The sequence below is a fragment of the Diabrotica virgifera genome, chromosome 2 (genome assembly GCF_917563875.1).
Source record: "Diabrotica virgifera virgifera chromosome 2, PGI_DIABVI_V3a".
NCBI lineage: Eukaryota > Metazoa > Arthropoda > Insecta > Coleoptera > Chrysomelidae > Diabrotica > Diabrotica virgifera.
Genome location: NC_065444.1, coordinates 281,460,346 through 281,486,833, shown reverse-complemented (window position 1 = coordinate 281,486,833; position 26,488 = coordinate 281,460,346). Strand labels below are relative to the sequence as shown.

The window sequence follows — 26,488 nt, the reverse complement described above, 5'->3', positions numbered from 1 at the left end:
TCATTTAGATCTTTTAATAAATGCATGGCTTGAAAAAGTAAAAGCTGTAAAAGATAGGTAAATTTAGATTAAATAAATAGTAATGTCGTTTACAAAATATTTATTTTACAAAACATCTATCACACAACATGCTACTTGCTTCCTTCCATTTCATCCATCCTGCCCGAACTCTACTAACCGCATCTTCCTATAATTCCCCATTACTTTGTAGTACTGACCCTAGATATTTAAAATCAGACTGAATTTATCAGTCTCTCCTACACCTATCCTAACACTAGTCGTTACTCCATCATACATATCTCTCTTACAATCTTTACATACTCACCAGGAACTCCTTTCTTATTAAGTGCCCACCACAGAACCTCTCGGGGAACCCTATCATATACTTTCTCAAGATCAATAAATACCATGTGAGCATTTGTTTCGATATTTCACTAATTTTCTTGATATTCCCATTTCTAACATTGGTAGCCATAGTTTGCTTCTTTTTATGGAATTATATGCTTGCTGGAAATCTACGAAAATTTGGTGTACATCTTGAGTGAATTCCCAGTTTTTTTTTATAATATTTGTCTGATTGTAAATATTTGATCTATCGTTGACCTTCTAGAACGAAAGCCACATTGGTAGTCGCCTAGAATATCTTCCGAACACAGAGTGAGTCTCTTTAGCAAGATAATTGATAGAATTTTATATGCTGTGCTAATAAGCGATATGCCTCTATAGTTTCAAAATTGTTCTTTATTTCCTGTCTTATGTATGGGTATTATAACGCTTCCATTCCATACCCATGCATTTTCTGTTGTTCCCATACTCTCTGACATGACATTATTCAAAGAGAGAGTATGTTTTTGATTTTTCCTTGCATAAGTTCAAACTGATTTTCAGATATTTCAGTTTCTTCCCATATTCTTTTATCACTCACTCTCCCATATTTTCATAGTATGGCTAAGTAGTTTAATGGCCCTGTAATTTGTACATTGCTGGATGTCTCCTTTATTTTTGTATACTGGTACTAAGGTACTGCATCTCCACTCATCTGGCATTTGTCCCTCTTCCATAATTATCAGTGCCTGATAGTTAAGTATTCCTATTAAGGTGTTACCTAGGTCTGGTGGTTAAAAAAAAGTGACTTTTTAAAAAAATTATATCTTGAAAACTAAAAATTGCATTTATTTATAATTGGAACATGTAAAAGTACAGTACTTAAGGTACTCTCAAAAAAAATTTCAGCCAAAATATTCATTTTTGTAGAGTTGACTGCAATTTTTCGACAACAGCCCTTTTTTTGCGGTGGGCAGCATAACTAAGTCCAGTCTCATCTGAAATCAAAAAGTTTCTTGTAAGCAGTTTATACCTCTGGCTAGTGATTGAACGAAGGAATTTAAAAAGAAATGAAATTACAAGATTTTACATAAGTTTAAACACATTTTCGACCCCAATATTTCTCATTTTTTCAAAAATGACCATTTTTAAAAAAGTTTTTTTTTTCATAAAACAAAAACGACTTCACCTAATAAAAATTCCTTCGTTCATTCACTAGTCAGAGGTATAAACTGCAAGAAAATTTTTGATTTCAGATGAGACTGGACTTAGTTATGCTGCCCACCGCAAAAAACGGGCTGTTGTCGAAAAATTGCAGTCAACTCTAAAAAAATGTACATTTTTGGATGAAAATTTTTTTTGAGAGTACCTTAAGTACTATACTATTACACGTTACAATTATAAATAAAAATAATTTTTAGTTTTTGAGATGTAATTTTTTTAAAAAGTCACTTTTTTTACCCGCAAGACCTATGTAACCCCTTAATTTAAATACCATCTTATGATACAATGTTTTTTTTTGTTAATCAAAAGTTCTAGTTCCTAAGACTTTACTTTGTTTTTGTTAGTGTTAAATAGATAAAATAAATAATACACAAGTCCATGTAAATAAACATTTATTAAAACTAACATATTATAGGTTTAAATACTCCTCTAATGATACTGGTTCAATATTAAAAAATTGTGCTGTTTCACTTCCATATAAAATTGTATGACAGTTACATAAAAGAACAGCTGTTTTAAACATTAACTCAACTTCCTGCAATAATAGTTTTTGATTTTTCTTGAAATCTAAAAATGCAAACTGAGAAATAATTTTCTGGAATCCCCATTCAACTGCTTGTCGAGTTACACTCATACTTAAATTAAAGTTCTGTTGTTGCTCAGTGATTCCTCGGCCAGGGTAAGGGCACAAGAGTAGCTCTCGGATTCCATATGCTTGATCTCCATAAATGACATATATACAATCTGGAAATGTACATTTTCGTTCCAACTGAGTGTACAACCCACTTTGTCCAAAAATAAATGCATCATGCCTACGCCCTGAATATGCCCCCAGAAGACTTACAATAATTCCATCAGGACAAATAAGAGACTGATATTTTAAGCAATGGACTCGTTTGTGTCCAGAATAGTATTCTTCTTGTAACTCTGTTGGCCTACATATTGGCCTAGCTGTGCCATCAATAAATCCCCAACAATTTTGTACTGCAGCTCCCTTTGCTGCAATTGACTACAAATATATAAAAAGCTGAAATATTTTACTAGAATACAAATTAAGTTTACTTACATTAGAATAGGCACTTAGTTTTTCCCTGTTTAACCATGGCAAGTTTCCCAAATCTCTTAACAGATAACCATGATTCCTGTAAATATGGTTATTAACATAATTACTAATTTCAGATATTGATGTAGCGGACCTTCGGAAAAGTTGTTCCAAATCGCAAAGCCTACTTGGATATGCTAATCTTCTTAGTAAAATACATAGTCCTTCGAGTCCTATAAATAGTATAAAAATCTTACTTAATATAGAATACAGATGAGTAAGCAACAAACTTGCATACATACCTCCAGATGAATGTCTAGACCTTGTCTTTATTTGTTCAGGAATTCCCAATGCCACTGCCAATCTTATAAGATCTTCTCTTTGAAACCTGAAGTTGAGCTTTACATATTTGTCTTCCATATTGGCTAAATCAAACTGTAAAACTGGATCTTGAATGGGATTTACTACTGGATTTACAAATATATCATTTAAAATTATTCCCCTTACTAAATTGTGGTCAATACCATTTCGCCCTCGACCCCTCCTGATAACGTTATCTAATGCATCTTCCATTGTACCCTGATTGTACTAAAATTTCTATTTTGATATTCGAAAATTAAAATAACGTTGTGAAGTGAGGTTATGTTTAAATAACATGACACGAAAAACCTATTTGACAGGCTGCAAAAACTCTTCTTTTTAACGTTGCCGTAATCGTTATGCTTAATAAAGTTAACCATAGCGGAGCCAAAATCAGCGGTTATTTTAAGAGGTGCAAAATCTCTCTATTTTCGTTCCGCATTGTGTCTACTGCAATGTTTATATAGCGGCAATTTTACAGTCGTTGGCTTTTATATTAAGCACGTCCAATGTTTTTCGCAGCTCAAAATGCAGAAAAAAGGCGAGAGAGTAGTTTAATTTTATTTTAGAAAATTATTTCGTCCCATGTGGAGAAATTCACATAAACTAATTTCGTGCATATTATGTCTACTTTATAGGTGCATTTATCTAAAAAAACTTATTTGAATTAAAACAGAGGCAAAAAATGTTAAAACCAGGATTATACCATAAAGTGTTAGTGAAATATTAAAATAGTAAATTTAATACGAAGTAGAGCTTTCTCTATTCCCTGAGGTGTTGTTAAGTGAAGTTCATCCTTAATAGTCTTACTGTACCAACGTTGACATTTTATTTTTTTTTCCATGTGTATGTTCATTATACAGTGGAAACCAAAGACAAAAGGGTATTCACTTTAAAGTGTGTCGCACTATATTTTTCAGAAATCTGAACAAAGCAAACCCTATTGGATTAAATCTACCCCGAAGCCAGTCAAGAATTGAAAATGAGGAATCTATATATTTAGTTTTAATATAAAAATATCTGTGGCACTAATCTTTTTGAGAAAACTGGACAAATCAAAATCAACTGCTATGGGGATAAAGTAACCCCAAACCCAGTCAATAATATTAAATTCGGGACCAATACTTAGTTTTACCATAAAAACATATGTCACACTATATTTTATGGAAAAATTGAATCTATCAACCCCTACAAGGATGAAGCTACATCGAACGCCGTCAATAATAGTAAATTCTGAATATATGTACGTTTAGTTTTACACTGAACCAAAAAAGTACGTAAATATAATGAAAAAAAACATTGATTCAAAAACGGAGAGCATTAATTTTCGTCCAAAGATCAGTATCATTAGTCCAATGTAAGTAGATACATTAACTAATGCTCAAAAACATTAATTTTTATGAATTAGTACGTTCATTCAATGTACTTTCTAGTTAAGAATCAACGTATCGGTACATTGAATTAATGTACCGGTACATTGAATCAATGGATCGGTACATTGAAACAATGTATCGGTACATTAATTCTTTACTAGAAAGTACATTGAATGAACGTACTAATTCATACCAATCTTTGGACGAAAATTAATGCTCCCAGTTTTTGAATCAATGTTTTTTTCATTATATTTACGTACTTTTTTGGTTTAGTGAATGTCATCTTCATGTACATTTGTGTATAATATACAATTAGTTAATAAGTTAACAAAATGACGACTTAATATCTACATAAATATTACAAATATAGGTTGAAGCAACGATTTTTGGCCGATTCTCAAACTAATGTTAAGTATCTATAAGTTTAAAAATAAAACATATCGCACACGTAGTTCAATAGTGCCACAAGTGCAAAACACAATATTCTCGAGAAATGAGCAAAACGTTCTGTAGTAAATGCGTTATGCCCTGTAAATAATTTATTTTGAGAGTGACTGGCTTCAAAATTACAATTTAGGTAGTAAATTATACATTATTGGCTGGATCTTATTACAATTTATTAAAAATAAAACGTTATTAGTGTTTTGATAGTTATGGCGATATTGCATTCTGAAGAAAGTCATTTAGCCCAATAAATGACTGTTTTGGACTGTAATTTCCAGGGGCAACTCCGAATTGCATGAAAATTTGGATTTAGGTTCTACTTACCCTCCACTTCAAAGTTGAATTTGTACCGTTGGTTGCTTTTACTTGGGGGGTGACATTTACCCCTTCTCGGGGGGTAAAAAAACGCGTGTTTAAAATGAGACCGGAAATGGATAAATTGACTTATTTTAAGCACCTTTTGTTCTATAAAGTTTTTTACGTAAGTCAATACTTTTCGAGTTATTCGCGATTTAAAATGTTAATTTTTCGACAAAAAAACTACGTTTGCAGACCGTTTTTCCCAAATAACTGAAAAAGTAAATATTTTATCGAAAAAAATATTTTTAGCAAAAGTGTAGCCTATAAAAAAACGAAAAAAATGATGTACAAGGAAAGTCTACAAATTGAGTAGAAGCAAAGTTGTAGCTCATGAAAAATACGTTCTTATTCGTCTAATTCCAAATCGAATAATTCAACGCGAAATCACCGAAGAAATAAGCGTTTTTCGGGTAAACCTTATCAACATTTTTAAAGTATTGAAAAAAAAGCTTATTATTTGTTTTTTACAAAAGTTTACAGCGTCAAAAATAAACGAGTTACACTGAAAAAAAAGTTGGCCTTGGTAAAAGAATCGTGAAAACCTCCCCCTATTTAGCACCCTAAATGAAATTAATCGTTTGGCTTTACCATTTATTTTAACTGTATGTGTATTGTTTATATGATCTGTAAGTTTGATTGGTTTGAAGTGCTTATTTTTGAAAACATTTGGTGTTATAGTAAAAGAAAATTTTCTAAAAATTGTTGAAAAATTTCATTTTTTCAAAATAACTTGAAAAGTATTAGTGATAAGAAAAATATTAAGGAGTAAAAAATGTAGGTTTTGCTATTATAAAAATATGCTAGTTTATTTTGTTTCTCCGTAAGACAAAAATTGGTTAATATATGGCTGTTCAAAATTTGCATACACTCATGATTAGTGACCAATTCAAGCTTTCTCAATTATAACCCTTTCAAAAATAAACACTTTAAACCTTTGAGACTGACAGATCATATAAAAAATAGATAGGTAAGTAAATTGTTTGTAAAGCGGTAGCGATTAATTTCATTTGGGGAGCTAAACACGGCGAGATTTTCATGATTTTTTACAAAAAAAAGAGAGCCAACTTTATTTTGAGCGTAATTCGCTTATTTTTAATGCTAAATCTTTTGTTAACAATTAAAACAAAGATTTTTATATAAACACTTTAAAAAAGTTTAAGTGGGACTTTCCCGAAAATTGCTTAATTTTTCGGTGATTTCACCTTGAAATATTCGATTTGGAATTAGACGAATAATAACGTATTTTTCATGAGCTACAACTTTGTTTTTATTTGATTGATAGACTTTACTCATACACCATTTTTTCGGGTTTTTTATAAGCTATACTTTTGCTGAGGATATTTTTTTCGATAAAATATTTACTTTTTGAGTTATTTGCGAAAAACGGAAAACAAAAAAAGATTAAAAACACAAAGAAAGTCTAAATCTCGGAGGTGTCGAACCGGGTTGAAGCCTTAACGCTGTGTAAAAAAATATATATGTATATTTGTTAGTATTTCGTATTAGTATTTAGTATTAGCATTTAGTTTTTTTTGTCAATTCCATTATTTGTAAATTAATTTAAGTTGGTTAGGGCCATGAATTGACCTGCCGGTCAATTTAATGTTTCCACCTCCTTTTTTGTATTTTTTTGTTGATTTCAGTATCTACCTACGTATGTATGTGCGTGCATAAGTATTATATATGCGCACATGTACGTAATCTTTTTATATTTGGAATATTGTAGCAAACAGTAATTTATTATATGTCGTGGCTGAATGAATCAAGTAATCCAAAGCCAATAAGGAAGAAAAAAAAGTTTCTTGTGGTATTTCGAAAGATTCTTCAATGTGACGAGCTTCTGGTGATGGCATATCTCTGAAGATCAAAGTCTCTATCGACATTTCTTCTCTGGAAAGCAAAGTTTCTTGCTAACATCTTTTTCGGAAATCGCTAAAAGTTGCGCTACATCTGGGAGCACTACATCTTGTATATTTACTATTCTGTGGTCGCTATCTGTTAAAAACTGGTTTAGGACTGTAAAGCGAGCTCTACACTCTCGCGAAGTTACTCGACGAAGTACTAGGGAAAGTTGTCGGAAGTGCATCGCTACACACTCGTTTAACTTCGAGGAACATATCCGCGCGGAGAGTAACTAACTTCGAGTCCTTTGACTCGGTTGCAAAAACCGACACAGAATGGAAGTCGCCCGAGGCGAAGCGAAGTCGCATGAAGTACCTCTCTACACTTTCGAGCTCGCTGAAATTCGATCAACTTCGCGAGTAGTATAGTGGGCGCTTAATATCTCCAAAGATTTTTCTTTTGTCCGTGAAAATACAATCAAAACCAAATTTTCCAAGTTATGTTTCTGTGTCATCTGCCTTTTCCTCGTTTTAGCGTTGAATTCATCAAATATTTTGGGGTAGTGTGTTATTGTACCCTTAAGGGCCATTCATAACATAAGCATAATTATTTATTCAAGAAAAATGTAAATACTTAACCACGCTGATACATTTTAGATTTAGTTTTTAACTAAAATAACCTCAAGTTTGTTTTTGAAATATTAATGTCACTTTTTTGTTAGTTTGTAAAATGAGCTTCATCTATTTTTAAAAATAAACCAGAAATCATATTAACTAATTAAAACTACAAGCAAAAGCTCTTGCAGGAGTTAAGAAACTAATTATGACTCATAAACTTAAAAGTCAAAGAAGAGTATTTGTGCGATTTCCTTTTGTCTTTCATCGATGCCAAATATTCAATATTATATTTTTAAAATAAAGGAGACAAAAACTGAAACTTTTTTCAATATAACTTTCGTCGAAAAATCGATTGAATAAAGCTAACCTTCACTTTGGCGAAAAGGTTAATTATTGTCTTCGAAAAGAATTGTTCGCAGAAGCTTTATTTGTATTCAATATCTGTTAGCCGTTTTTTATCAATAAAGCAATGATGAAATGTGGGTGATGAATACAAAAGCACCATACTTACATACAAATTAAATTTGTGATCCTATTCAAATTAAAATTAAACAAAATACATTATTTTTATTATTTGCACATTTGTTAACAAAGCTCGAGTACATTTTTGTGTTACAAAATCACGCAATTTTAATTTAGTCCATTCTTTCACGGTTTTTGCTCTAAATTTTAAATAACCGCTTGGATTGACATGAAATTTGGCACACGCATAGCTTACATGTCAAAGAAAAAAAGTGATATTGTGCCGATGTGTGCTTTTCCCCTGGGGGTGACTTTCACCCCCTCTTGGGGGTGAAAAAATATATGTCCAAAATAAGTCCGGAAATGGATAAACTGACTAATTTTAAGTAACTTTTGTTCCATAGAGCTTTTTCGCCAAGTCAACACGTTTCGAGTTATTTGCGAGTGAATATGTTCATTTTTAAACGAAATAACTACATTTTTCGACGGTTTTTCGCAAATAAATCAAAAAGTAAGTATGTTATCGAAAAAAACGTTCTTATAAAAAATATAGCACGTAAAAAAATAAAAAACATGGTGTACGCGTTAGGTCTCTGGACCTCGTAGAACCAGAGTTATAGCCAATGAAAAATATATTCATATTAACCAAATTTCAAATAAAATATTTCCCAAAGTGAAATATCCAAAAAATTAAGCACTTTTCGGGGAAAACACATTTTAACTTTTTTAAAGAGTTTAAAAAAGCTTTATATCTGATTTTATAAAAAGTTTCTAGCATTAAATTTAAGCAAGTTACGCTCAAAATTAAGTTGGTCCCTTTTGTTTTGGTAAAAGAAAATCGGGAGGACCACCCCCTAATTAGCAACTTAAATGAAATTACTCTTTACCGCTCCACAAATTATTTTACTTATGTTGTGTTTATATGATCTGTAAGTTTCATCGATTCAAAGTGCTTATTTTTGAAAAAATTTGGTTTCAAATAAAATTTTCAAAAATTTTAATTTTGAAAAATTTGCTTTTTTTCAAAATAACTTAAAAATTGTTAGAAATAGGTACTAAAAATCTCAAAAAACAAAAAAAGTCAGCATTGCTTTTCTGAATATCCTGTATTCTTTTGTTTTTCTCTAAGACAAAAATTGATTAAGATTTGGTGTTTCTAAATTTGCATACATTCGTAATCAGTGACTCGTTCAACCCCTTTTAACTACAGCCCTTTCAAAAATAAGGACTTTGAACCGATGAAACTTACAGATCACATAAACAACAATACATACACGAGTCAAGAAACTTGTGAAGTCGTAACGATTAAGTTCATTTGAGATACTAATTAGGAGGTGATTTTCCCGATTTTTTTACCAAAAAATAAAGGGACCAATGAGTGCGCGTTTTGGGCCGGCTGGTATAATTGGAATTTTTTATCGTCTTTAGGGGCCAAACGAAAGACCAGAAAATGTTTTTTCCTTTGGTATATGTTTTAAATTATGTTCTGTTGTGATTTATAGCATTTTTTTCGAATTTAAAATTTTATGTAAGTTCTCTATTATATCTGCATTTTTTAATTTATTAATTTTCATAGACTCTAATAGAGACTCAAGACATTTTAATTCAATATATAACACCGGAGTGTTTCCCACAGATTGGCTCAAATCCATCTTTGTCGCAATACCTAAAAAATAGGGATGGCGGTTTTTGACAAACACCGGTTTTCGGTTATACCGTTTTTTTTTGCTTGCGGTTTAACCTGGCGATTATAACCGGTCAAAAAAACCGGTTTTTGGAAAAACCGGTTTTTGTTTTTTTTAATCAAATAGGTTACAATGTTACATTTACAATGCACTTTAGTTTGCGAAACTCCACTCGACTCGATACTCGATATCATTATTAATATGATCAAAATTAGTACTATCGAAATAACATCAATATCAATATAAATAAAACACAATTTTTAATAAAACCATTTTATTTTATTAATTATTATATTTATTTATTATTATGATATATTTATTGATTATTATTAAATATAATATACCGTAAGATTAATATACACATATTGCAATAATGTAGAATTTAACCAAACCATTTCAACTTATAAAAAATTTCCCAGACTCTTTCAAATTGGATTAAAAAAAATAGTATCAACATAAATATTTTACTTAAAAATCAATTGGATAATGCAATTTATCTTTTATTTTTACTACCATCAAAATTATCATGTATTTCTTTTAACACGTTTGTATATTTGTATAATAGGTACATTTTAACTCATTTAATACTTCCTGTATGGGTGTATCGTTTTGAAAACGTAGGAAAATCCTTGGAGATTCGTATTCGTAATCGGTAATTCGATATTCATAGTCACAACATTATTTTTGGTAATCAGAAAAAGTTTTTCACCCACTTTCAATGTCAAGAGTCAAGTGTGAAAAATAGATGATGTTTGCGTCTACTTCAACCAGATCACTTCTTATGTAAATATTAATACCTTTTCAAGGAAATAGTATAATAACACTTAATTGTTTCTGGCTGATGTGAGTTGGCACTTTCAGTTTGCTTCTGTATTTATAAAGTAAAATTTGAATTATGATTTTGTTTGGAATAATTACTTGAGAATAATAATTATGATTGGGATCCAAAATAATACCTAACCTAATCCGAATCACCGTAAAAACTTAATAACCGGTTTTTACTTTAAACGAAAAACCGGTTATAATCGGGACAAAAAGCAACCGGTAAAACCGGTTATTGCGAAGTAAAAAAACCGGTTTTAGTTTAAAACCGGTAGGTTTTTCCCATCCCTGCTAAAAAACACAATGAGAGAAAATGCTCAGAATATCGATTAATTAGCCTAATGAGCCACACTCTTAAGATTTTCCTAAGAATACTTCACAACAGAATTAGACGCAAATGCGAAGAAGATCTCGAAGATACCCAATTTGGTTTTAGAAATGCAATGGGTACCAGGGAGGCACTTTTGCACGCTAACATCCTATTACAAAAATGCCGTGATCAAAGAAAAGATGTATTTGCATGTTTCGTGGACTTCGAAAAGGCATTCGATAAAGTACAGCATGTAAAATTAATGCAAATACTGAAAAATATCGGAATAGATGACAAAGATATTCGTGTCATTAAAAATTTGTACTGGAATCAAACTGCTACGGTCAAAATTGGAGATAACTACACCGATGAAATCTTCATACAACGAGGAGTCAGACAAGGTTGCATTTTGTCACCAACATTGTTTAATGTTTACTCGGACCAGTTATTTAAAAGGCACTTGAGAGACAGCCATATGGAATAAAAATCAACGGAGAACTACTTAATGTGATAAGATATGCAGACGATAAAGTAATTCTGTCAGATAATATTGAAGGTCTCCAAATTCTGCTTGATCGTATTCACGAGGTAGGAGAGGAAATGGGCATTAAAATAAACTCAAACAAAACCAAATTTTTAGTGTTTAGTCGTGACCCATATCCCGATGCAAAGCTTCAATTAAACGGAGTCCAAGTTGAGAAAGTTCACAAAATGATATATTTGGGTACTGTGATAACGGACCAACTAGATCCAGACATAGAAATTAAACGTAGAATAGCAATGACTAAAACTACTTTCATGAAAACTCGATTCCATACTTTGATTGAAACATTATGCAAGCGCTTATTTGAACTCTTTTATGCTTTTTAATTCGGATTTTAATTATTATAACCCACATACTAAAAGAAATTATAATTATTATGCACGCGAGAACTTTCTGTTGGACATAATTTGGTTTTAGTTATTATTACTATCCATTAGTTTATAGCGACAATAAAATAGAGAATTTTCATTTTAGACATAATAGCCAATGTTTATTTTTAATAGCTGATATAGGTAATAACAAACTCAATTATCTGGTGTGTTTTGTAATGGCAATACAGTAGAAATTTTTAAAAACTTCTAAACTAGATTTATTTTTTTAGTATTAATATATTATAGATATTATAGATATTATAATATAGATATTTACTACCATATCCTTTTTTGTACTAATAAATATGTAAAAGTTCTAAAATAATAAAGTTATTTCAGAAACTGGTGGGAACAAAAAATTATTACTACGTAGAAAGCGACAGCGTTATAAAATAAAGGATGTTAAGTAAGCGAGTACAACTACTATAAACATAGAAAAGCAAAATTATTGTCAAAGAACTCCAGTGTGAATGTGAGTAAAAAGGTGGAAGGCAACCGTATATATATACCACTTCTTGGCAATAATCATCTCAGTTTAGAACTAAGACAAAGAATGGTCAAGTGCTATGTTTGGTCCGTACTTTTGTATAGTGCAGAAGTGTGGACACTAAAAGTATCGATTATGAACAGAATTGAAGCATTGGAAATGACGATTCATAGACGGATGCTGAAGATACCCTGGACAGCAAGAAAAACTAATGAAGAAGTACTAAGGAAGGTCAACAAAGATAGTGAAAGCTAAAGACTGTTAAACATCGAAAAATGTCTTATCTGGGACATATAGTGAGGGGAAGTCGATATAAAATATTACAATTGTTGATCCTTAAAGGCAAAATAGAGGGCCGTAGAGGTGTAGGAAGAAAACAAGTTTCTTAGTCAAAAAACATTCGTGAATGGACTCAGATATCAAATGCAGGACAATTATTCCATATTGCAGAAGATCGAGAAGCCTTCGCAATGATGATCGCCAACGTCGGATAATTCTGATATGGCACGTGAAGAAGAAGAACACTCTAATAATAGAGATAGTTTAGGGCTTTTATTTTGAATGTGAAGAATTTGATACTGTTCATTAATAGAATGATTATAATCTAGAAGATGAAGTGCGTACGTAGAATCTGTTATACTATTATTTAAAGCCCTTTTATGTTCTTTTATGCGTTGGTCAAAGGTTCTGCTAGTTTGACCGATGTAGGTTTTTAGACAATCCCCACATATCAGTTTATATACACGATTCTGTAATTACCATTGCTTTTGGCTCTTATTGTTCTTGATGTATTTGCCTAAGTTCTTGTTCGTTTTGAAAGCCACATTGGACCAAGTTCAATATTGGAATAACACTAGCAACAAACTGATATGTGGGGACTGTCCAAAAACCTACATTGGTCAAACTAGCAGAACCTTTCATCAACGCCTATTAGAACATAAAAGGGCTGTGAATAACAGAAAAACAGATTTTACGTACGCACTTTAATTTCTAGATCTTAATCATTCTCTTAACGACCAATTTCAAATTTTCCATGTTCAAAACAAAGGCCTTAAGCTATTTGAATTTATGGAAATTAAAAAATACAGATATAACTCTGAATGGTCAACTTGAGATAAACAGTAGGCCTCTCCTAGTATGCCTATTTGAACATAAAAGGGCTTTCAATAACAGAATAACAGATTCCACGCACGCACTTTACTTTCTAGATCATAATCATTTTCTTAACGACCAATTGAAGAGTGGATATATAACGGGCTAAGTGACAAAAAATCAATATTTCTGTTTATTCCATTATATTGGTCTATGCAACAATGCCGTTAACCTGTATTATGGGCCAAGTGACAGTTTTACATTGGAAACAGCTCTAAATAAATTTAACAGATAGCGTCCGCCGTTAAGAGGATCGGTACGTATTTTCGGCTGCAATGCTATTCAAATGGGGATTAATTTTTTTCGAATCCTGAGAAAACTAATAAGTATTTTTGAAAAATTTAAACGCAGAATGAAAGATTACATTATTAGCGAGGGCCGAAAGTCCCTGAGAACTTCTATGATGTTTATTTTAATAAGTTACAGGGGTGAAAAACTAAGAGAAAATTTAGTGTGATTTTTAATTTCAAATATCTCATTCAAAATAAACTTTTTATTTATTCTAAGGGACTTTCTGTCCTCGGTAATAATTCAATCTTTCATTCTGCGTTTAAATTTTTCAAAAATATTTATTGGTTTTTTCAGGATTCGAAAAAAATGAACACAATGCCGTGGTAATATTTTCCAAATCTATCTTTGTCTTACAACGCACTCGGCCGAATATAATATTGTCAGCATATATTGTCAGTCAGACACTGACAATTTTAAATATTTGACATTGCATCGGGAATATTTTGAGTTATTGATTAAATATTATTGTTATATAGTGTATTTGATAAATAATTGATTTAAGGCGTGAACTTAATAGAAAGTTATTTATTGTGTATTATTTGTGGAAGATCCAAGCAAAGAATACATCAGGATAATATATTCTGTGATCCAAGTATTTTGTTGTTAAAGATGTTCAAAATTGTAAGCGTTCCATAACAATATATTATTAAAAAATCACTTTAACACTTTTCCTCTTTTCTCGATTGAGTGTTAGTTTTTGTTGTACAAATAAATTATTACAATCACTGAATACATAGTTAGTGAAAAAATTATCACATTTATTAACTGAATTAATAATTTGCAATTATAAAAATAACAGTTATCCAAGAACATTTAAAAGCCATCTCTTTAAATTAATGATGACATTTTCAAGTAGAATGACATTCTAGTAATGTTTACATATCCATACCAGTGTGAATTTTACTACACGTAATTTGCCGTGTAAAGACAGAAAAAGTAGGGATACACGTAAAATATTTGCGAATTATGTACCCATAGCCTTAAGTATATCTAGTGTTCGGTTTCCTGATAAAAACTCATTTTTCTCGATTGTGTGTTTTGTCACTTGTCCCGTTATATATCTATACTTTTCAATTTCAAATTTTGCATATTCAAAACAAAGGGTGACAAAGGCCTGAAGCTATCCTGATTTGAATTTATGGAAATTAAAAAATACAGATATAACTCTGATCGATCAACTTGAGATAAACTCGCTCATCAACCTATCCAGCTAGAGATTTTAACGTGTAGACACACGTATTAAAAAACATCACTTGAGATAGGCACTCTACCGAAACAGCTGTAATAACATTAATTTATAATACATTTAGTTGACATATTGAAAACAAAAGTTTTCAGTGCTTTTATTGTTAGAAGTATAATTCCACTATTCGGCTTTTCGAAAATGAAATATTCTGTGGGGATTTCTTTTAATACGTTTGTCATTATTTCATAGGACTTGTAAAACGTGGGAGGTGGAATTTTGTCCTACTCTATTAATCGCTTTATTGCTCTTGAATTGAAATTCAGAGCGTTTTATTAGGCATAAAGCTGAACAATAAATGCGTATTTATATTTTAACACTCAGCTAATGGAAGGGATCGGTTAAGCTCTTAGAATTTGTCTCTTAATATTATTTTCTAATTATTGAAGAAATTTTTTTTACGGCTTAAGAGTTGCCTAAATACCCCGTTCTTTACAAATGACAATTTTGAAGTTTCCAAACAATAGTGTTGATGACCCATATACAAAGCTTATTAAGCCTATACATAGGACAATGCAACAAATGAATCTCTAGGTATAATTGAGAATATAACCCAGACCAATAACAATATAGCAAAGGTTGAATCGTATATACTTACGACAAAATATTGAACTATGAAAGCTTAATAGTGCAGTCACTGAAGGTTTCCACCTCCGATTTCATTGAACCTCTATCGATTTTTATGAAAATTGGGAAGTAATTAGAGGATACCTCAAGGAACAAAGGTGACGTGATGCCAACTTGCGCTTTTACCCTGGGGGTCCATGCCACCCCTTCGTGGGGGTGAAAATTATTTTATTAAAAATGATACCATAAGTCGATAGAGGGACAAATTATAAGCAAAATTTATTAAATAAAGTTATTAAAATAAAAGATAAATTTTGAAAAAATTTTGGAGCATAAATTTTAACGCTATCAACATGTTCAGGGGATCATTTAATAGATATTTTTAAGTACTTTGACAAATGTTTATGTTATAAAATGCATCAGTTTCCCGTTATTTTAGCTTGAATACTTAGAGTTTTTTACTCGCCGAAAAAAATATACATTCAATTCCCTATAACTCACTTCTAGTTAACATTAAAAAGTTTTTGTAATAAGTGGTTTATTTCATTTTTTATTAGCTTCAATTTTGATATTAATAACTTTTTTTGTAAAAGCTTACACTTTTGAGTTATTGATGAAAAATTGGTTAAAAACATGCATTTTTCTCAAGAAAAATTAAAATATTTGATCTTTAATAACTCAAAAAGTTTTGATTTATTTTAATAGTCTTATATAACAAATTTTGCTTGAAATTTCTCCCTCTATCGAAGTATGGGGTTATTTTTGATAAAATAATTTTCACCCCCGAGAAAAGGTAGCATCCACCCCCAGGGTAAAAGCGCAAGTTGGCACCATGTCACCTTTGTTCCTTGAGATATCCTCTAACCACTCACCAATTTTCTTGCAAATCGATGGAGGTTCAACGAAATCGGAGGTAATAGCTCATATCCACCTTCAGTGACTCCACTATAACCCAAAGGCTTATTTTATGTTTTTAAAATTATTTATTATATTGAATATATCGGTTTTAGTAACAGGACTATAATAGAATATGTAAGCCGCAATGTGTGTGATAAAATGGTCTACATATATCACTGTTGTTTAGAACTATTAATAAGACTGAGCTAATGAGAAAATCCACAAAAACATTGGACTATATATTTTATTCCCATACCACTCTCTAGAATGTTTAAGCTGTTCTGAAAGGACGTGCTTTTTTGTTTTTACCTAATTTTGTGTTAACAAATTGCCAAATTGAGGTATTTTGTCTTACGATTTTTTACGATTATACTTGATAAATAAGCTTGTTTTGCGCACTGTGTTTTAAAGTTATATTAGTTTTCTTAATTAGATAGGTATTCTTCATTACTCTGTTACATGTATCAGGTAAAATTCCTTTAAATCGTGTCTTTAATGTTTATCACAGAATCTTACTTTTTTCGAGTAACTTTACAAAAGTTTTACATAAAGATTAAAAAAAATTCGAATTCGCTACAATATATCGTTATAAAGTATATTTTTTGAGACATTCAGAAATTTCAACTTTTTTTTTTTCAAAAAATTAGATATTTTAACGTGAGGATTTTTGATTGAAAATTATGGTGAAAAAATAAATATTTTAGTCAAAAAAATACACCTAGTGCGTTTGAGACAAAAAAGGCAAGTTTCCAAGATATTTCGTAAAAAATTTTTGCAGAAGTGACAAATAAAGCAAAAACCCCATTATTTTAATTATTGGTATACATTTTGAGGTTATGCGAAGAAAGTGTAAATACGAACGTTGTATATCCTTTCATTATAACTTTGCCATTTAACTTTTTCCATTGAACTAATATTTTTGCCAGAAATCTCGACAAGCCGCTTTTTACCTTGAAAAACTCACCATCTTCCACCTCCCGACCTCAGATCGCCGGTATATTATTTTTCCACCTACTCTACCGAAAGTATACTTTTCCGGACCTGATTGTAGGGAGCAAAGTTGTACTTTTCCTCCCTAGGGAGGAAAAGTAAAAGTGACGTCATGGTATTTCATTCATGAAATATAACTTATATCAATATCTATTTTCTATTACGTAAGTATCTATACATTTTAACGTTTATTTATAAAACAATCTGTATTTTGCAGGATGGTAAAAAACAGTAAATTGTTATTTTGATTTAACAATGTTTACATTAATAATTTGACTTATATTTGACAGTTGACAGTTATGTTGTACCTACTTGTTAGTTTTAGTTCTAATAAATTTTGTTGGTTAGTTGCATAAATAAATTGAGTAAAAATGAAAAAATGACTTGTTATTTGAGGAAGGTGGAAAACCATATGTATAACATGGGAGTAAAGTGCCTTTTCCTCCCTTGAATGATTAGAATGGGAGGAAAAGTAGCACTTTCCTCCCTTGTTATACAAATAGCTATTTCCTTTCATTTTTGTTATATTTCCTTCCCCTCTCAAGACATTCCATGCTGTTACCATTTTTTGCCCCAAAAAATTATCGGCCCTGATCTTAGAACGTAAATCACGTAAATATAAACCCCCAAATCGTAAAGAACAGAGCGTCATTAATAAACATGAGAATACACCTTCCACAGAGTGTTAATATTTAAAAGTTAACACCATCACCACTATCTCTCTCCATACATTCCACTTATTTTAATATAAAACTCCAAAATTTAGTATCTTCGTTATCACGAAATACACGTACTATGTCCGGTAATAAATCAATTAATTGAAGACGGCTCAAATTGGGATAACCGAGGTCAAACCCATATTTTTCCTGTTACAAGAAAAAAACGGAAAGGAATGATAGAGATGCAATCTCCATCGGTGTTCATTAAAACGTAATATTACGTTTTATCAGTAAACGAATCTCGATAATTGATGTATTGGAAAATAATTTAATTTGTTTACAAAATACAACCTCCTATTAGAATTATAATTGTGTGTAAATTTTGTAATGTGTATGTTTATCTGTGGAAAATGATTGAATTCACGTAAAAACAGATATTTGAAAGTTCTAAGAGGTATATGAGCGATAGCTGATGAAAAATCCATAAAGGAGTACAGCTTATTTTCCTTTGGTTGAATTGATTGAATGAAAACAATATTTTTTGCCTATAAAAAGTTTCTTATACATTGTTCGAATAAATCCATTTGAACTGAACATATAAAATCATTAAAAAAACATTTTTAATTTTCCAGTAAAGGTCACACTCCATTTTTAGCAATAATTATCCAATATTGCTAACATTCTTTCATATAAAAGACATATATTATGTAGATTTCAAAAAAGTCTCCCCAAGTATTTACCTACCAAGGTACACGCCCACATATCAGAGCTAATTAAGATGTAGACCCAGCAATATCTCTGTTGGCAGTTCTCAAAAATCCCTCAAGGGTTTATTGTCCACTGTACATTTACTCCACGTGCTCTCCGATCTGTCAAGTCCGACTGTCCCAGTGTGGTTAAAAGAGCAATCAAAACGTTGTGTCGTACCCCTTTTGTGTATCAGGAAGTGTTCCGAAGTTTGCATCGATTTCCTGGTAGCCTAGACCTCAGGGTTGCCACATCCCTACACCTCGACAGTCAGGATCTACGTGATAGTGAGTTTGATGGACAATAGTACACAAAGACATTAAAATTTGGAAGTCTTAAAGAAGTAACTATTAAATAATTTTGTAGTTCTTTGATTTTGTTTATGTATATTTTTGAAGTTGTACTTCTTTAAACACGAGGGTGAATTTTTATTTTGCCGGGCGCATGCGCACACCAACAGTGTGGTTTTAGTCGTTCAAACGTTATACGGGATCTGATTGGGTGTTAAAATCATCTGTCAATATTTGTTCAAATGGATATTATGCATAAACAAATGTGTGTATATTAGTTTTTATTGTTGTGAGGACAGAGACAAAAAGCAAGTTTATAATTATTGTAGTGACTTTTTAAATAGTTTTTAAAAGCAACAGGTACGTACCTTATTGTAAATGTTTCAGTATTGTAATAAAAAATTACAAATTAAATACCTATTTGGAAAATGTACCTACCTAGCTAACCTAGCTACTTACCTACCTAGGTATTTGATTTACCAACAAAAATCTCCATCTAATATATTGGTTTTTTAGTCTATATTTTGTTGTATTTTAATTCCACAAGGATCAAACTTATTTGATTAAACTAAGAGAATAAGCAACTGTCAAAAAATTTTAAAACGTTTAGATGCTATATCTTCCCACTTCATTTAGGTGTTTCGGTAGTTAAATTTTGCGTGGGGTGAGTTCAAAATAATCTAACAACCTGATAGACGCAGGTTTAATTTCCAATAGAAATTTTTATTTTTTTTATTTTTTTTATACATTTTTTGATTGTAAGTATATTTATTATATTTTTTTTTCAGAAAATACGTATTTAGTTAAAATTTTCTCAACAATTGTTCAGAAATCATTTCTTTGTTTCATGTTTCAATGTGTTTGCGTGTGTTTTATCCTTTTATTTTTTTAATAAAAATTTTTGGAAAGTAGTAAGTATTAAAATTAGTTTAATATTTAAATAAAATATAAATAAACTGTTTAAAGTATATTGATTTTGTTGAAATCATATAATAGAAGTATAACTTCTTACGTGCGTACAAAGTACACACACATTCTTTTTTATCTCTTTATGATTTAGTTTGTTTGACGTATTTGTATATTCTCTCTCTTTAATAAATTCTTTGGATAACTTTCGAACCGATATTGTTTAAGATATTCCTAAATTTCACACACTCTCTCTCTCTCATTTTAGGACGAAAATGGTTCTAATAAAATTTGTAGATTTGTATATTTGTATAATTTTGGGAGTTTCCAAATTAAAACACATAAACAATTGACCAAGAGAATTGCACAAAACTTCTATTTTGCAATATTTTATAAATGTTAATAACTTTGTTTTTTGCACAATGATATCCAATATAGCTACTCAAAATTGTGACAGATAATAAGTTATTAAATTGTGTTAAATTTCAAACAGGTCAACCAAATAGTTTGTAAGTTATTCCATTTGTTTATCCCAGAGAGCGATTCTTTAAGCAACTGTATTTGCCCAAAAAGTGACTCTAGAGGTATTTTGTGAATCACAATTGATTCTTTGATACATAAATTTTAAGGTAATTTGTTACAAAAACAATAGTTTGAAAAAGTGCCTGCTTTTTCGCTTTAAACATTTAAAATAACTGGAATTTTTTATGTCACATGCATGTAAAAGTGGGCTCATTGAAACATTGCTGAAAAACACTCGTTCCAAAAAAAACCTTCTATGATCAATAGGATACAAGATAGCATGTTTTTCTTACAATCGTATTTCTATTGTTTATTAATATTAAAAGCTAAAGATTGAACTTGCATGTGAATTGATTCTAAATGAAGATCTAAATTTTTTGGATCCAATTTATAGATGGCATATAAAATAAGCGAGCAAAAAGTTGTAACTCGTTAAAGTGATGGTACTCGTAAAATACCGCCAGGGAAAAGTGGAGGGAAGAATTGTCCACTGCAATATCTTGGCTAGTTTCTTGTTATTGGTGATAGAAGTTTCTGTTTTTGAAAACTGTGATTTTTCACCCGTTTTTCATTAAAATTTAATAAAATATTGATTATAAATATTTATAAAATACCTCGAGTGACTGTTTGCGCAAGTAGAGTTGTTTTAATAATCGCTCTCCGGGATAAACAAATTTAATAACTTACAAAATAATTGAATGGATCGAAACAGAAGTGGAAGATCAAGTGAATAGGGCAAACAAAGCCGCAGGTTGCCCGAATGACACAATGTGGAGAAATAAAATATCGAAAAAAAAATGAAAGGCAGAGTTGACAAAACAATCATCAGACCAATAATGACATACGCGGCAGAAACACGACCCGACACAGACAGGACAAAAAGATTGCTCGAAAGAGCGGAGATGAAAACCTTTCGAAAAATCGATGGTAAGAAACAAAAGAATAGAATGGAATGACCACATAAACCGAATGACAACAAACAGGGTAGTCAGGACAGCGAGAGGCGGTTCCCCAATAGGAAGACGATCAGTGGTAAGACCACGAAAACGATGGAACGACAACTTACTAGAGGCACATTAAAAAAACAGACAGTGATGTCTATACAAAAAGAAAAAGAAGAAGAAAACATTTGGATGATATCTTTGAATTTGGGGACACTTTGATAAGTGATTAACTATAATATTTTTGGTGGTTATATTACATATTTTGTAAAAAACAAATTTATTAACATATATAAATTACCGCAAAAATAAGAATTTTTATTACAATACATTATTACAAATGTATAGATTATTAACACTTTTAAAAGTAATTTTTGTTCTTATCATTTTTCAAAATGTCATTTTCTAGCGGCTTAATTTAAAAGAATGACTGTATAACTCAATGAATAAGTCAGATTAAGAGATTAACGTTGTTATTTTGAGGCCAGATTGAGTAATGTACTAAACAAAGAAATCTTAATTTTTATTACTCTTTTTTAGTGGTTGTTTTTCAATCTGAAATTGCTTCCATAAAGTACAGGAGGATTTGGGTTAATTAAATAAAAGGATCCTTATTTTATTTTCTTGTTTTATATCACAGACATAAACAGGAAGCAAACTCTATTGGTCCTTGACTAACATCTTTTGGGATACTTTCTAGAAGAGGGATTAAATTATGCCATATTTCTAAATTTTGTTTCCAAAGTCAAAATATTGCAGCTTATATTTTTTTTATTTTTGGCAAACAGAGGGTTCTAATTTCTATAATATTAATAATATTTATTAAAATTAGGCTAGTTTACTCCACTGTGTTGAAAGTTTAACACTATTGACATTTATAAAATTTTAAAACTATTGGCATTTTATAGGTTAATTAAGTTATATCGGCAATTTTTGTGTTTCTTGAGTTATTCCTTGAATTTTTAGATTTTTAGTCTACTTTTGTATAAAAAAAAACGAATCTGTGTGTACTTTGTACGCACGTAAGAAGTTATACTTCTATTACATATTATGTGATTTTAACGAAATTGATATATGTAATGTACTTTAAACAGTTTATTTATATTTTATTTAAATATTAAACTGATTTTAATACTTACTACTTTCCAAAAATTTTTATTAAGGCAATACCAAAAATTTAAAAAAATAAAAGAATAAAACGCACACAAACACATTGAAAAATGCCACAAAGAAAAAATGATTTCTGAACGATAATAATTGTGGGCAAAAATTTTAAATACGCATTTTCTGAAAAAAAAAATTATATAATAAATATACTTACAATCATAAAATGCATAAAACAATAAAAAAATAAAAACTTGCATCGGGATTCGAACCCGCGAATTTGGGGACGCTTTGATTCGTAATCGAAGCCTAGACTCACTCATCCAATTACTCATTATTTGTCATGTGGAAAAATAGGGCAACTGAACGTTTAACTGTTTGACAGTTATTCTGAATTTAAATCAAAATATTTAGTTTGATTTTTGTGGAAGAAAATATTAAAATATAACAAAACAGTAAGAAAAAAATATATTAGATGAAGATTGGTAGAACTTTTGTTGGTAATCAAATTAAGCATGTAAATCAAAGCATTACATACCTACTAGACAAGTAAATCTACGCCAAATAATCATAATTTAAAAATAAAAATCTGACCTAATTTCGGATTTCTCTCCAAAATCCCCATTCTTAAGAACATAAATTTATTCCAACCTAATCCAAATGTAGAATTACAATATGATTATAATAAAAACTAGTTACCAAATTAGAATGAGTCCTTGTCCAAAATAGTCCAAAAGTCCAAAAATATATATGAAAACTATTTAAAAAGGCAGTATAACTATTAACTAACTTTTGTTTGTTGTTTCTTTTCACACAAATTTCAAAACGCAACAACCATAAATAATCAAACCACAGCTTTGCCACAGCCGACATATTGAATAATTTTTGACATGTCATTTGAACATCCAATCAGAACAAAGTTATAATGCGCATGCGCCCGGATCGTAGGTTTTAACATATAAAAATTCACCCTCATATCGCGCGTAAAGAAGTATAACTTCAAAAAGTATAAAAACAAGAATGTGTGTGTACTTTGTATGCACGTAAGAAGTTATATTTCTATTATGTGATTTCAACGAAATTAATATACTTTAAACAGTTTATTTATATTTTAGTTAAATATTAAACTAATTTTACTACTTCTTAGATTCTAGCCACTTAGACATACTCGTCATGTGGGAATATAGACGAACTGAACGATTTAAACTTTTGACAGTTCTGGATTTAATGAAATTAGTTTGATTTTTGTGGAATTAAAATATTAAAATACAACAAAACATAGAGTAAGAAAACAATATATTACATGAAGATTGGTAGAAATTTTTTTGGTAATCAAATTATGTAAGTCAAAGCATTACCTACTATTAGATAGGTACATTTTACATTTTTCAAAGAGGTAGGTACCTCTATGTAATTTTCTATTACAATACTGAAACATTAATTACACATAAAACAATAATTAGGTACCTTTTGCTTTTAAAAACTATTTAAAAAGTCACCACAATTATAAATTTGCTTTTGTCTCTGTCCTCACAACAATAAAAACTAATAAACACAACATTTGTTTACTCATAATCAACATATTGAACAATTGAATGGGTCCGCCGAATAACGTTGTAAGCGCCACATCACTCGTTTTTAAGAAATCGAAAAAGAAGTTTTAAAATTGTAACAATGGCAAACTTAAACATTTTAAGATGTAGTAATAAAGGTTGTAAATACAAATTACAAACTGTGTTACTCACCCTTAAAATTTATAAACTCACCATTATTACAATTTTAAAACTTTTCCTTCGACTTCTCAAAAACGAACAATGTGGCGCTTACAACGTTATTCGGTGAACCCATTCAATTATTGACAGGTCATTGTAATTACCCAATCAGAGCACATACTCGTATAACATTTGAGCTGCGCTCAGGACCAAGACTTTTGATGAATTCGCGCACATATAAATTTAACTCCCAACGTGCCTAAAGAAATATAACTTCAAAAAAACACTAAACGCCGTAAAAATGAGCGAAGCACACAATACTCCTGCTACAGAAGATCTGATATGAATATTACTTGGCGCGAAAATGTATTTTCATTTAGATGGAAAATTTAATTATAGTTTTATTTTGAAAGATTTTTTCCATATTATTTGCAAAATTTGAAGAAAAATTCGCCACAAAAGACTAACTTTGATATATTTTGCATTTTGAAGCTCTTTCACCGCACACATCTTACGGCAAATTTAATGTCACTCAAATGGAATAAAATTTGCATCAATAGATTCGTCTCGAAATTGCAATCATTTCAAATTATTGCGCGAATTCTGAATTTTGATTAATAATGGCGGAATCACATTTTTGAAGTCCATAAAACCGTCATTCATAAATGCTATTAGTCCAGTGGCTATTGAAAAGAGCTTTATCCAGCGTGAGCTATGACGATTAGAGGAACTATATACCTTTGTCTTCTTTAGGTGCCGTGTCTGTATTTAGACGTTGGCCGTCATCATGTTTACAATTTCCTGAAACCTCTCTCTATCGGCCGCTGCGCGAAATAATTCTTCTACTGTGCAGCCACACCATTGTCTAATATTACGCAGCCATGAAAGTTTCTTTCGACCAATCCATCTCTTTCCCTTCACTTTTCCTTGTATTATAAGGCGAAGCAGATGGTATTTGGGTCCTCGAACTATATGGCCGAAGTATTCTGTTTTTCTCCTCTTTATGACGCTTATGAGCAGACGTTCTGAATTTATCATTTGAAGAACATCTTCATTGGAAGTGTGCGAAACCCACGATATCTTTAGGATTCGTCGATAGCACCACAATTCGAATGCTTCTATTTTGTTTAGCATTGTGATTTTTAACGTTCATGTCTCACAACCGTACAATAAGATAGACCACACATAACATTTCAGGACCTTCTTTCGAATATTCATTGACAGGTTTCTGTTACATAAAACTGGTTTCCAGGTCATAAAAGCCTTCCGTGATATTTAGATCCTAGTTATTATCTCTTCATCAGAGTCACAATTTACATTTAACCAGCTGCCAAGGCACTTGAAATGATTCACCCGTTCTAACTCCTCTCCATCAAGAGAAAGCTGACCCTGATCTACATTAATCTTTCCAACTACCATCCACTTTGTTTTTGAAATGTTGATTTTAAGGCCTCTCCGATAACTTGCTTCGCTTATATACTTTTGTACGACTGACCAAATTATACCTACTTTATTATCCTATAAGATAAGAGTAAGCCTCCGCCTTAATACCTGAAGAAAGATTTATGAACTCGCGATTCACAAAATCTGTTTTTTCTCTTTGACTCACGTACATTCCTATTTGATTTTAGATTTATTTATATCAATTTAAGACGTTATTAATCAAAATTCAGAGTTGGCGCAATGATACGGAATGATTTTAATTTCGAGACGAATCTATTTATGTAAATTGTATTGCATTTGAATGAAATTAAATTTTCCATAAAATGTGTGTGTTAGCCTTTTTAAAACATCTAGACAAAAACATGGCTGGTATCATTTTGACCTTTTTTCAAATATTCGCTTAAGTTATGATAATTATGATCATATTATATTAATTAATTATGATAATAAGTTAATATTCTTATTAACGATTAAAATCTTATTAAGCATTGAATTTTTGGACCCCAAGGAACTCAGAGAAAATATTTTAGCGAGATGGCCCAAGTATCCAAGCAGCACAGTTTCACCAATATGTTCTACACAGTTTTTGGCAATCCAGTTTAGTAATTTGTCATATATTCTCTGTCGTATGCATCTTTTCATTCCTTTGGTAGCAAGTTCTGTGTTGCTTTTCACTTTTTCTGCGATTTCGTCGGGAATTTCAAAACTTACCGCAATTTTCACTTTTTAGATTTGGCAGCAACACATGTTTATTTAT

At 30.7% G+C, this 26,488-nt stretch overlaps 2 protein-coding genes across 2 annotated transcripts in view; one reads left to right on the top strand and one right to left on the bottom strand.

Annotated features, from left to right (window-relative positions):
* Window positions 1-26,488, top strand: part of LOC126879895 (tachykinin-like peptides receptor 86C) — an 883,727-nt gene that overhangs the window by 232,911 nt on the left and 624,328 nt on the right. The gene's annotated exons all lie outside the window — the stretch shown is intronic.
* LOC126879905 (uncharacterized) lies at window positions 1,924-3,371 on the bottom strand. The gene is made up of 3 exons (XM_050643251.1): window positions 2,893-3,371; window positions 2,615-2,823; window positions 1,924-2,557 (listed from the first exon to the last, which is right to left on the bottom strand). Exons 1-3 carry the CDS (start codon window positions 3,161-3,163, stop codon window positions 1,958-1,960), a joined length of 1,080 nt encoding a protein of 359 aa, XP_050499208.1. The 5' UTR covers window positions 3,164-3,371; the 3' UTR covers window positions 1,924-1,957.

Coding starts and splice junctions, on each gene's coding strand:
- LOC126879905 (XM_050643251.1), bottom strand. CDS start 3,163: ATGGAAGATGCATTAGATAACGTTATCAGGAGGGGTCGAGGGCGAAAT. Junction 2,824..2,892: donor GTCTAGACATTCATCTGGAG/GTATGTATGCAA, acceptor TACTATTTATAG/GACTCGAAGGACTATGTATT. Junction 2,558..2,614: donor AACTAAGTGCCTATTCTAAT/GTAAGTAAACTT, acceptor ATATATTTGTAG/TCAATTGCAGCAAAGGGAGC.